Source organism: Vespa mandarinia, chromosome 25 (assembly GCF_050613455.1).
Source record: "Vespa mandarinia isolate Hongniang chromosome 25, ASM5061345v1, whole genome shotgun sequence".
In the NCBI taxonomy this organism is placed as follows: domain Eukaryota; kingdom Metazoa; phylum Arthropoda; class Insecta; order Hymenoptera; family Vespidae; genus Vespa; species Vespa mandarinia.
The window spans coordinates 2,071,352-2,084,058 of NC_140834.1; the positions used below are offsets into that span (position 1 = coordinate 2,071,352).

The 12,707-nt window shown below is 25.6% G+C and overlaps 2 protein-coding genes across 3 annotated transcripts; both read right to left on the reverse strand.

Annotated features, from left to right (window-relative positions):
- Positions 1-1,602: 1,602 nt before the first annotated feature.
- On the reverse strand, positions 1,603-5,447 carry LOC118446686 (odorant receptor 4-like). Of its 2 annotated transcripts, none has more exons than XM_085664183.1 (7): positions 5,416-5,447; positions 4,109-4,556; positions 3,184-3,469; positions 2,824-2,923; positions 2,628-2,738; positions 1,891-2,046; positions 1,603-1,751 (listed from the first exon to the last, which is right to left on the reverse strand). In XM_085664183.1, exons 1-7 carry the CDS (start codon positions 5,434-5,436, stop codon positions 1,701-1,703), a joined length of 1,173 nt encoding a protein of 390 aa, XP_085520309.1. In that variant the 5' UTR covers positions 5,437-5,447; the 3' UTR covers positions 1,603-1,700. The 2 variants fall into 2 exon arrangements, with proteins under 2 accessions (XP_085520309.1, XP_085520308.1); XM_085664182.1 differs by having other exon boundaries at positions 1,603-1,758.
- Positions 5,448-8,064: 2,617 nt separating this feature from the next.
- Positions 8,065-12,208, reverse strand: LOC118446662 (odorant receptor 4-like). Its single transcript, XM_085664184.1, has 7 exons — positions 12,200-12,208; positions 10,869-11,316; positions 9,673-9,958; positions 9,323-9,422; positions 9,126-9,236; positions 8,349-8,504; positions 8,065-8,213 (listed from the first exon to the last, which is right to left on the reverse strand). The coding sequence occupies exons 1-7, from the start codon at positions 12,200-12,202 to the stop codon at positions 8,163-8,165; spliced, it is 1,155 nt and encodes a 384-aa protein (XP_085520310.1). The 5' UTR covers positions 12,203-12,208; the 3' UTR covers positions 8,065-8,162.
- Between the last annotated feature and the right edge of the window lie 499 nt (positions 12,209-12,707).

The following is a 12,707-nucleotide window of genomic DNA, read 5'->3' on the forward strand; positions in this document are numbered from 1 at the left end:
AGCACTAGGATTGGTAACACATGTAAAACAGGTATAATGAATACAGGTTCTACACGGATGCTGCTTTTAAGAAGGAATAATAATTAATAAATAATAATCATTGATGGTTCACTTTAAGCAATTGAGTATTCTGAAAGATCTATGGACATAGAAATCGATGGATTCGGTAAGATACCCCGGAATGGAAGCGCATAATCTGAAATTGCAAGAACTGAAATTAGCACACAAATTTAAATATATCTAATAATTTTACAATTTCAATGTAAACTCAATTAATCCGATAAGTTATTCATTTTTCTTGTTTCATTTTTGAGTTCAGTTCTCTTTATATGAATGATATTTCTTTTTTCTTTTTTTCCATATATATATATGGAAGTAATGATGACAATTTTATTTAAAAAAATTTAAATACACTAATATTAAAAATATAATAATTTTTAAATATTATACATACATATATATATATATATATATATATATATATATATATCTTTAAGAATTACATTATAATACAAAAAATTAAATATTTTTATAATTGTGCGTATATGAATTTGAAAAAAAGAAATATAGATATCCATAGAATGTAGTAAAGCATAAAGATTTGGCAATAGTTTACATCGTCGTTATATTGAAGTTGTCGATGCGATTTTCGACAATGTGTCCTATGTGTGATTGTAACGATAATTGACTGAACATTTCTCATTGTTTTCGAAGTATCTTTGGTCATTGACAATTTCGATCTTGATAGTGATGATCAAAGTTACCATAATCGGATGATGTCGAATAATTCTTAACTTTAACAACGACACACATGCCACTAAAGTTTACATAAAGATTCTGTAACATGAGATAAAGGTCGTTTATTATATCGTACAAATCGATATTTCTCAATGTGATTTTTATCCAGCAATAAATGGGATAAATTGCATATTAATCGTAACTAATTCTCAATGGCCATACACTACCGATCGTGTAGTATCTCTCGTGAAGTAGAAAAAGGTTCACGATCTCGAATGGTTTGAAGTGAAAGTAATCAAACAAAAAAAGAAAAAACATGAAAAAATTGAAAATAAAAGAAGGCAACAGATCAAAAGGAAGAGCGATATATGTTATCCTCTTGAGTCTTCAATACTTCTTCGACTTGTTACATTACAAAAAAGGAAACAGAAAAGAAAATGATCTTCGACCGATATCTCCATAGATAATGTTCAAATTTATCATATTTTATTTAAATTTTTTGCTCCAGAAGGATTTCACGACGATGCCATTCACATTTTTATAATAATATAATTTAATAATAAATAATATAATTGAAATAATAAAATTATTTTTGTATTTCCTTCCTTCTCATTTTTTCTCTTTTTCTTATCTGTGTTCTTTTGGTTTTTCTTTCCTTCGCTACGACGTTCAGTTCGTTTTTTATCGCAAGCACGGACACACAGTTGAAATAACGAGATGGTAAACGCGGAAAAATAAAATATTTTTAATATTACCATTTAGACCAATAAAAGAGAACTTTTTCTTCTTAAATTAAGTGTTGGAAATAAAGAAACGTAACGTCGATTATTTAATCAATTTTATTTTTTTGATAAGATGCCCTTTCTATTTATAATTATTTTTTAACTTAAATGTAACACTTACAGTACTCTATTGTTTTTTTTTTACCTTTCCTCTTTAGTATTCTGCTGTTATTGTTCTTTTTACATAAACGTTCGAAGTACGGATAAGTATGCCATTGATGTCTTCACAACCTAAAAACTTATGTGAACATATGAATAAAGGATTTTAATGATGATTCAGAAGATTATATAAATATATATATATATATATTTATGGTGAAAAAAGAACAGAAAAAACGAAGAAAAGAAAAGAAATTTAATTTTTACTCACATCTGTGAATGTAGTCAACGACAACACGAAAAATTTGCCTACGGTCAGTTGCATTTGCTTTGACGATCGCACCATACAAATGTGCATTAATTTAATCTCCTCTTGCGATATGTTGTACCATTTGCAGTGATAAAATGATTCACCAAAGGATGTACTCTGTAAAATATGTTTTTAAACATTTATTAATCTGTAATAACAATTATAAATTATTTGCGTCAAAGAAGGGATAGTGGATGAAACTGGAAACCATGACAGTTCAATAAGAAATATAAGAAGAGAAAAAAAGGAGAAAAAAATTTGCTTTCAGGTATGCTCCGGTAGTTACGAATTCCAGAAATACTCATATGAGATGTCAAATTTTTTGCATCACAGTACACATAATTTATAAATTATAAGAATTTAGTATGTATAATGTAATATAGATCTGTGCAAATATATACATATATATATATATATATATATATATATATATGTATTTTTATATATAAAAAATTTTTCTAAAGAAATTATATCAAAAGAATGTAATTAGAAAATAATAATAAATAAATATAAAAAATAATAAAGAGAAATAAGTAGCTATAAACAAATAGAAATAAATGAATTACAAAAATAAATAATTAATGTTTATGTGTTTGTGTGTGTGTGTGTGTGTTTCTTTATTTGAAAGTGTGAAACAATTTTATTGTATTAGTAGTATAAAATGACATAATTGGGTGGAAATGAGATAATTTACGTACTTCATTAATAAGACACTCTCCGATATAGCTGTAAAGTAATAGCGTGCTTAAAACACGACATGCAATTAATACAAAAGAGATTAACTTTGCTTGCTCTCCTGCCGCTATACACTGGAAATAATAATAATTTAATATAATATTTTCTAAAAAATATTTTCTAGAAATATGCAATAAAAAATGTATATGTTAAATTTACAGCGAGCGCGTCGTAACCAAGAAGACAAAGGTGAAGAGTACTTCCCATTAATTGTTGTAAAATTAGTAAGTTGAATTCACTTTCCAAAGAATCAGCTAACCTGAAACATTCTACATAGTATATGTATACATATATAAATATATATTATATATTTATATATATATATATATATATATATATATATACATTTATATATTTATATATATGCATATTTTTATTTTGTAAATTTCATTAATGTGTCCTTTTAGTTATTTTATTCATTATTATTGGTATTATTATTATTATCATCATATCCTGCACATTATCAATAATATTATTATTATTGTTTTTGTTGTTGTTGTTATTATTTATTATTATTACCGTAATAGACGTGTGTGTCTCAAAATTAATGTTTTTATTCGACGTTTACGATTCTCCGGATTGTCCAAAACGTGCTTTACTTTGGAGGAAAGTGCAGAGATAACACCGCTGACGTGGAGTACCAAAGTGATTACCAGACAATCAATTCCGACGTAACCGAAGACTATAATTAGTACTTTTATAAATTGAAATAGACAAAGAAGAATGTAGATTGTCAGATTTGTCGGTTCGATCGGTGTAGGCGTTTTGTATGGCAATACGTATCCGTAAGATGAATTTGCAACGACTGTAAGTAAGAAAATCATTATAATAGAAAGATTTTATTTTATTTGATACTTTTTTTTTTCTTTCTTTATTAAACTATAACTATAGAAAAAATTTAATTTCTCAATTTTAACTAATAAGAAATGATATCCGTAAAATCAATTTTAGATTTTTCTCGACATAATAATATTATAATTTCTTTTGATATTATTTGTAATTGCTTTTAACAAGAAAAAAAAATAATTTTAGTTATAATTTCTTTTTTTATCTTATGAACATTATTCTTAACGAAAAATATAAGGATATGCAATATTTTTCTATTATAAATATTTTTAAACCGTACAATAATATTAATTTCTTTTTTTAATATTTGAAATAAAAGTAATATTAAAAATTTATTTTACGTGATTAAAATTTCTAACGTTTTTATTTCTGACATCCGATATATAATTATACTATCTTCTGTTAAAAATAATATATATTTAATGTAAAAGATATAAAAAAAATAAAAACTATTAGAAATAAAAAAAATCAACATAAAAATATACTTCAATTTATATTAAAATAAAATATTAAAAATTTTCAAAATTATAATAATATAATAAATTGAAATAAAAAATTATACAATTATATAATATAATTTAATTATAAAAAAATTTACCCATTTCAATGTTGGTAGCTGAAAGGGACAGATAATACAGCAAAGCGGCTGTGCTGCTTGCTCCTATACTCAACTTAACGAGCTTTAGACTAAAATTGTTATAATTTAAAAAAGCAATCTTTTCCTCATCGGTTTTGTATCTTTCTGGAATAAGATCGATTTTGACTTGCTTTAAAATTTCGGCCAACGAATTGCTATTAATTCTGCATATGGATATCTTCAATAGCGTCATAAAATTGAACAAGTTCTCTTCAAAGCAAGCAATAACATATTCCATATCCGATATGTTTTCGGTAATCGAAATGACTCCCATCGTACATTGCATAACCAAGTAAACAGAGAAAAAAATGAAAATCGGCTCGTGAATCTTCTCTGGCCAAATTCCCGCGCAATTTAACGTACGTTTGTTCAAATCTATTAACTTCCTGGCATCGCGAAAGTCAAGCTCCTGAAACGAACATTCTCTTATTTCTCTTATTCTTTTTCTTTATCTTTATCTTTACATCCTTTATCTTTTTTTAAATTATTTTTTTGTTTCTAGTTTTTCTTTTTTTTAATCAATTATTTAAGTTAATTAAATCGTTTAACTTTTTCGAGAGTTATTGATAAATTGAATTTTTCTTGCATTATGTTTTTTTGTTTCCTTTTAGTCTTTCTAAATTAGTCAATTACTACGAAATCGAAATATTATTTTTGCAAATATTCCCATTTATAATACATATTTTATTTTTTTTCGATTATCTAATTAACTATCTATTTTGCTTCCTTGAAGTCTAATGTTTAATTCAATTTTTTTTGAATATTTTTCTTTACTTTTTTTTGTTTTCATTACTATTTTATACAACAAAAAAAAAATTAAGAAAATTTTAATATATCTTTCAATATAAATCTTCAATATAAGATATTTATGTCTTTTAATGTAAATGAAAGAAATACAGAAAAACCTGTCATTCATTACGATTCGCCTTATACAAAATTTTCATAATTCATTAAATTATTTTTCTTTACCATAACATATGGATAGTAAAATATTGTAAAAATATTATTCAAAATACAGATGGAAGAAAAAAACAACACCTCATATGTTGATTCACTGAGCAAGAAAACAACTCGAGATTTTTTATAATTTAATTAAAAGAGAAAATTATTATTTAAAATCAATTTGACAAAAACAAAAGCGCACATGCGTATGCACGGCCACACGTACCCTTTTGTAATCTTACTTGATTGAAAAAAGAACAAGAAAACTGATAAACGGAAAAGAAATGATAAAAAAAAAAAAAATAAATTTTAGAATACATATTCACCATTGCTAACAAGGACGACATATATAGGAAAGAAAACTATGTAACTTCTAAACACCGATCGAGAAAACTTTCTTTAAATGAGTGCACCCTATGATTTATTCATTCAACAATTATCTCTGTAATAGAGCTTCATGAATATTTCCTAATTTTTTCTCTTTATAGCTTTATGGTAGGCACATATGGACGTGAGTGGAGACACATTCACTACCATACACAAACTGATTGGTTTTAAAAATTGATTAATTGCATTTTATTGCACTTCAAACGAACATTTTCCATTCGAATCATTAAAACTTTTTAGTGTACGATAGAAAAGTTCATTCTATAAATTATTCTCTGTTCTTCTTGTATTCAATTTGATAAGAGGAAAAAAAAATTATCCACAAAAATCACTAAACGTCGTGGTGAACGATATTTATTCGTTTTTCACAATTTATTCGTTCTTTTCTTTTTTCTCTATCAAAAAATCACTTGTTAACTTTTCACCCAACACTTGCCTCAACACACTCGCATAACGTGACGAAGACATGAAAATATTAGCAAAATAATTTTTCCTAGGACAATGAATGAGTGATCACTCCTTCCTTTGGATACATCACTGATGTGTATCACGTGAGTATCGTGAACTTAACAAATCCTTTCTTCTGGAATTCGCCATAATTTTTCTTTATTTATTCTTTTGTTAATGAACGATTGTGATTGAATATACGTGACAACAACGTATCAATCGAATTCGAGTCGACTAATGCTCGAAGGTTAGAGAATAATTTCGAGAATGAAAGGTCGTGTAGCTTTTGCATTTGTTGAACGGAGGGGGATGTAAGTTATGGAGAGTGGGGGCAAAAGGCAGCAACGAATGAGAGTTTGAGAGTTTCGTGGGTGATGGATAATTTTTTATAATAACCTCGGATATTTTTTTCTTTTTAATTTTCGAAACTTTCCGAAACTTCTTTCTGATTCTTCGTCGTTTCGTTTCGCTCTGCTTTTCTTTTCCCTTTTTTTTGTTTCCTTGCATTGCAATTATCTTACCTACACTGTGTCTAACTTCGGCCTGTCTTTCTTTTCTTTTTTAATGGGTTTAACGTCCTCTTTCGAACGTTTACCGTACGGAGAAACGTTTTTTAAAAGTAAGAATTTAATGATCGTTCGAAGAGGCATATGCATTCTGGGAAAAAATATGTGCAAGGATTAGTATAGCGTGTGCAATGAAATGGTAAAGCAGTGTTTTTGACGGTTCACGCTAAGGAAAGTTTTGTGTTTAGTTTACACTATTTTATATTTTCATTTACGTTTTGTTTTCTAATGTAGATCGCTATGGTAAATTTTACGGTTCATTTAGAGAATACTGAATTTTTTTTCTATAATCGTAATCTCTAATTTATGTCACGACAAAATTTTCTGGACACTTCAGACGATTTTAAGGTATTTCCATTTCTTTTTTTTTTTGTATATAATAGTGTTTCATCGAAAGTGTAATTAAAGATTAGAAAATTTTGAAAAGTTTTTATATAATACTGGACATTACCGATTCATGCTACTGTAAGTATTATTATTAATTTAAACGATTTCGCAATTTTCTTTTTATTCTATTTTTATTCTATTTTATTTTTTTAATAATGCTGTCCCCCGTGTTATGTTATGAGATAAGTTTTGCGATCAGTTAAGACATTTTTGAAATTTCTCTTCTCTTTTTTCTCTTTCTTCTTTATAGTAACTATTAGACTCTTAAAGGACGTATGTACTCTTCAAGATTTACAGACAGGGAGAGCGAGATTGAGAGAAAGAGAGAGAGAGGTTAAATGTGTCTCAGCAATTATTTCGTGATGACTATGATCAGTAACATATGTAAAACAGGTATAATGAATACAGGTTCTATATGGATACAGCTTCTAACAAGATATAATAATTAATAAACAATGAATGTTCACTTTATGCATTTGAGTATTCTGAAAGATGTATAAACAAAGAAATCGAACGTAAGTTTTTCTCAATGGCCATACACCTCCGATCGCAATGTATCTCTCGTGAAGTAAAAAAACGTCCACGATTTCGAATGGTTTGATCTGAAAAAAATTAAACAAAAAAAATACAATAATTAATGGAAAATAAAAAAGAAGGCAACAAATTAGAAGGAATGGAGATATATGTTATCCTCTTGTGTCTTCATTACTTCTTCGATTATTTACATTAAAAAAAAAGGAAATAGAAAACAAAACGATCTTTGACCGATATCTCCATAGATAATGTTAAAACTTACAATATTTTATTTAATTTTTTTTCTCCAGAAGAATTTCACAACGTTCTCATTCACATTTTTATAATAATATAATTTACTAATAATTAATATAATTTAAATAATAAAATTAATTTTGAATTTCCTTCCTTTTCATTTTTTCTCTTTATGTTATCTGTGCTCTTCTCATTATTCTTTTTTCCGCTACGACGTTCAGTTCGATTTTTATCGCAAGCACGGACGCACAGTCGAAATAACGAGATTGTAAACAAAGGAAAAATAAAATATTTTTAATATTATCATTTAGATCAATAACAGTGTGCTATTTCTTCTTAAATTAAATGTTTGAAATAAGGAAACGTAACATCGATTATTTAATCAATTTTATTTCTTTGATAAGATACCCTTTCTATTTTTCATTTTTCATTTTTTCAATTTGAATGTAACACTTAATGCTCTCTATTATTTTTTTTTTTTTACCTTTCCTCTTTAGTATTTTTTGTTAACATTCTTTTTACATAAACGTTCGAAGTACGGATAAGTACGCCATTGATGTCTTCACAACCTAAAAACGTATGAGAACGTATGAATAAATTATATTAATGATGATTTAGAAGACCATATAAATATATATATATATTTATGGTGAAAAAAGGACAGAAAAAACGAAAAAAAGAAAAAAAATTTAATTTTTACTCACATCTGTGAATGTAGTCAAGGACAGCACGAAGAATTTGCCGACTGTCAGTTCCATTTGTTTTGACGATCGCATCATACAAATGTGTATTAATTTAATCTCCTCTTGCGATATGTTGTACCATTTGCACTGATAAAATGATTCACCAAAGGATGTACTCTGTAAAATATGTTTTTAAACATTTATTAATCTGTAATAATAATTTTCAATTATTTTCGTTAGGGAAGGAGTAATGGATGGAACTGGTAACCATGACATGTCAATCAGAATTATAAAAAGAAAAAAAAAAAAAGAAGAAAAAAATTTGCTTCCATATATGCTCCTGGAGTCATGAATTCCTGAAGTTCTAAAATGTGACGTCAAATTTTTTGCAACACAATACATATAATTTATAAATTATATGAATTTAGTATGTATAATGTAATATAATACCGTGCGAATATATACATATATATACACACTGATTTTTAAATATAAAAAAATTCTTCTAAAAAAATAATATCAAAAGAATGTAATTAGAAGATAATAATAAATAAATATAATAAATAATGTATCAAAAAAAAATATATATGAAAATATTATATATGAAATTAAAATATAAAAAATAATAGAGAAAAATAAATAACTATAAACAAATAGAAATAAATGTAAATGAATTATAAAAAGTAAGTAATTAATATTTATGTGAATGTATCCTTTATTTGAAAGTGTGTGAAACGATATCATTGTATCAGTAGCATAAAATAATATAATTGCGTGCGAATGAGATAATTTACGTACTTCATTAATAAGACACTCTCCGATATAGCAATAAAGTAATAGCGTGCTTAAAACACGACATGCAACTATGAAAAAAGTGATTAACTTTTTTTGCTCTCCTGCCGCTATACACTGGAAATAACAATAATTTAATCTAATATTTTCTAAAAAATATCTTCTAGAAATAAGCAATAACGAAATGTATATGTTAAATTTACAACGAGCGTGTCATAACCAAGAAGAGAAAGATGAAGGGTAATTCCCATTAATTCTTGTAAAATTAATACGTTGAAATTACTTTCCAAAGAATCAGCTAATCTGAAACATTCTACATAGTATATGTATACATAAATTAATATATATTACATATATATATATATATATATATATATATATATATATATATATATATTTATATATATGCATAGATTGAATTTATAAATTTCATTAATACATTCTTTTATTTATTTTATTCATTATTATTATTATTATTATTATTATCATCATCATCAGCATCATTATTGCTAATATTAATATATTTGTTGTTGTTATTATTTATTATTATTACCGTACTAGACGTATGTGTCTCAATATTAATTTCTTTATTCGACGTTTACGATTCTCAGGATTGTTCAAAACGTGTTTTACTTTGCAGGAAAGTGCAGAGAAAACACCGCTGACGTGGAGTACCAAATTGATAAATAGACAATCACTTCCGATGTAACCGAAGATTATAGTTAGTACTATTAAAAATTGATAGAGACAAAGACAGATGTAGATTGTCAGATTAGTCGGTTCAATCAGCGGACGACTTTTATATGGCAATACGTATCCGTAAGATGAATTTGCAACGACTGTAAGTAACAAAACAATTCTAAAAGAAACATTTTATTTTATTAGAAACTTTTATTTTTTTTTAATTAAAGATAACTATAGAAATAATTTATATTCTCTATATTAACTAATAAGAGATGATATCTATAAGATCAATTTTAGATTTTTCTCGATACAATATTATCATTTCTTATAATATTATTTGTAATTGATTTTAACAAAAAAAAAAAATAATTTCAGTTTTTTCTATGTACTTAATGAATATCATTCTTAAGGAAAAATATAAGGATATTCAATATTTTTCTATAAAAAATATTTTTAAAACATAGAATAAGATTAATTTTTTTTTTTAATATATGAAATATAAATAATATTAGAAATTTATTTTATGTGATTAAAATTTCAAAGTTTTCTATTTCGGACACCAGATATATAATTATACTAACTATCTTCTGTTCAGATAATATATATTTAATGTAAAAGATATAAATAAGAAGAAAAACAATTAGAAACAAGAAAAATCAACAAAAATATATTTCAATATATGTTAAAATAAAGTATTTTAAATTTACAAAATTATAATACTGTAATAAAGTGAAATAAATATTATACAATTATATATAATTGAAATAAATTAAAATATTAAAAATATTTTCACAAAAAATTAAAACAATAAAAGTCGACAGTCGTTACAATAAGAATTATTCACGAATATAAAAAAGAAGATGATAAATAAAAAGAAAAGAAAAATAGTTGAAGAACATTTACAAAAATTACTGATCGAAATGATAAAAAATAAATAAATATATAAGTAGTCGAATGAAAAAGAAAAATATTATTATACGAAGTAAAATAAATAATTGAAAAAGAGAAAAACAAAAAAAATCCATCAGTTCTATATGATTTAAATTTAATTATAAAAAAATTTACCCATTTCAATGTTGACAGTTAAAAAGGACAAAAAATACAGGACAGCAGCTGTGGAGCTTGTTCCTAAAGTGACCCTGACGACCATTAAACTAAAATTGTTATAATTCAAAAAAGCAATCTTTTCCTCATCGGTTTTGTATCTTTCTGGAATAAAATCGACTTTAATTTCCTTTATAATTTCGGCCAACGAATTGCTATTAATTCTGCATATGCATATTTTCAATAGCGTCATAAAATGGAACAAGTTTTCTTCAAAGCAAGCAAGAACATATTCCAAATTCGATATGTTATTGGTAATCGAGATGACACCCATTGTACAATGTAAGGCCAAGTAAACAGAGAAAAAAATGAAAACCGGCTCGTGAATCTTTTCTGGCCAAATTCCCGCGCAATTTAACGTACGTTTGTTCAAATCTATTAGCCTTCTAGTACCGTGAAAGTCGAGCTCCTAAAATGAAGATATTCTTATTTCTTTTATTCATTTTCTTTTCCTTTATCATCCTTTATTTCTTTTTAATTATTTTTTTGTTTCTAGTTTTTCTTTCTTTTAATCAATTATTTAAATTAATTAAATCGTTTAACTTTCTCGAGAGTTATTGATAAATTGAATTTTTATTTCAATTTATTTTTATTTCTATCATATTTTATTTTTATTGCACTATATTTTTTGTTTCGTTTTGGTCTTTTTAAATTAGTCAATTACCACAAAATCAACATTTTGTTTTTATATATCTTTCCATCTATTTTACATTTTTTATTATTTTCAATTATCTAATTAACTAACTATTTTGCTTCCTTGAAGTCTAATGTTTAATTCAATTTTTTTTGAATATTTTTCTTTACTTTTTTTTGTTTTCATTACTATTTTATACAACAAAAAAAAAATTAAGAAAATTTTAATATATCTTTCAATATAAATCTTCAATATAAGATATTTATGTCTTTTAATGTAAATGAAAGAAATACAGAAAAACCTGTCATTCATTACGATTCGCCTTATACAAAATTTTCATAATTCATTAAATTATTTTTCTTTACCATAACATATGGATAGTAAAAAATTGAAAATATATTTTTCAAAATGCGGATGAAAGAAAGAAACAACACGTGGTTCGTTGATTCACTTAGGAAAAAACAATTCGAAATTTTTTATAATTTACTTAAAAAAGAAAATTATTTTTTATAATCAATTTGACAAAAACAAAAACGCACATGCGTATGCACGGCCACACGTATCTTTTTGTAATCTTACTTGATCGTAAAAAGAACAAGAAAACTGAGAAACAGAAAAAAAAGGGCGAAAAAAAATAAATTCAAAAGCACATATTCACCATGGCTAACAAGGACGACATATATAAGAAAAAAACAATGTAAATTCTAAACATTGATCGAAGAAAAGTTTCTTTAAATGAGTGCACCACATGATTTATTTATTTAACAATTATCTCTGTAATAGAGCTTCATATATATTTCGTAATTTGTTTCTCTTTATAGCTTTATGGTAGGCACATATAGACGTGAGTAGAGACACATTCACTATCATACACAAACTGATTGATTTTCAAAATCGAATAATTGCATATTAATGCACTTCAGATGAACATTTCTCACACGAATGATTAGAACTTTTTACGATACGACAGGAAACTTTTTTCTATGAATTTTTCGCCATTCTTCTTATATATAATTTGATAAGATGAAAAAAAATTATCCACGAAAATCACTAAACGTTGTGCTGAACGATTTTTATTTGTTTTCGCAATTTCTTCGTTCTTTCTTTTTTTCTCTCGCAAAAAATCACTTGTTAACATTTGATCTAACACCTCCCTCGACACACAC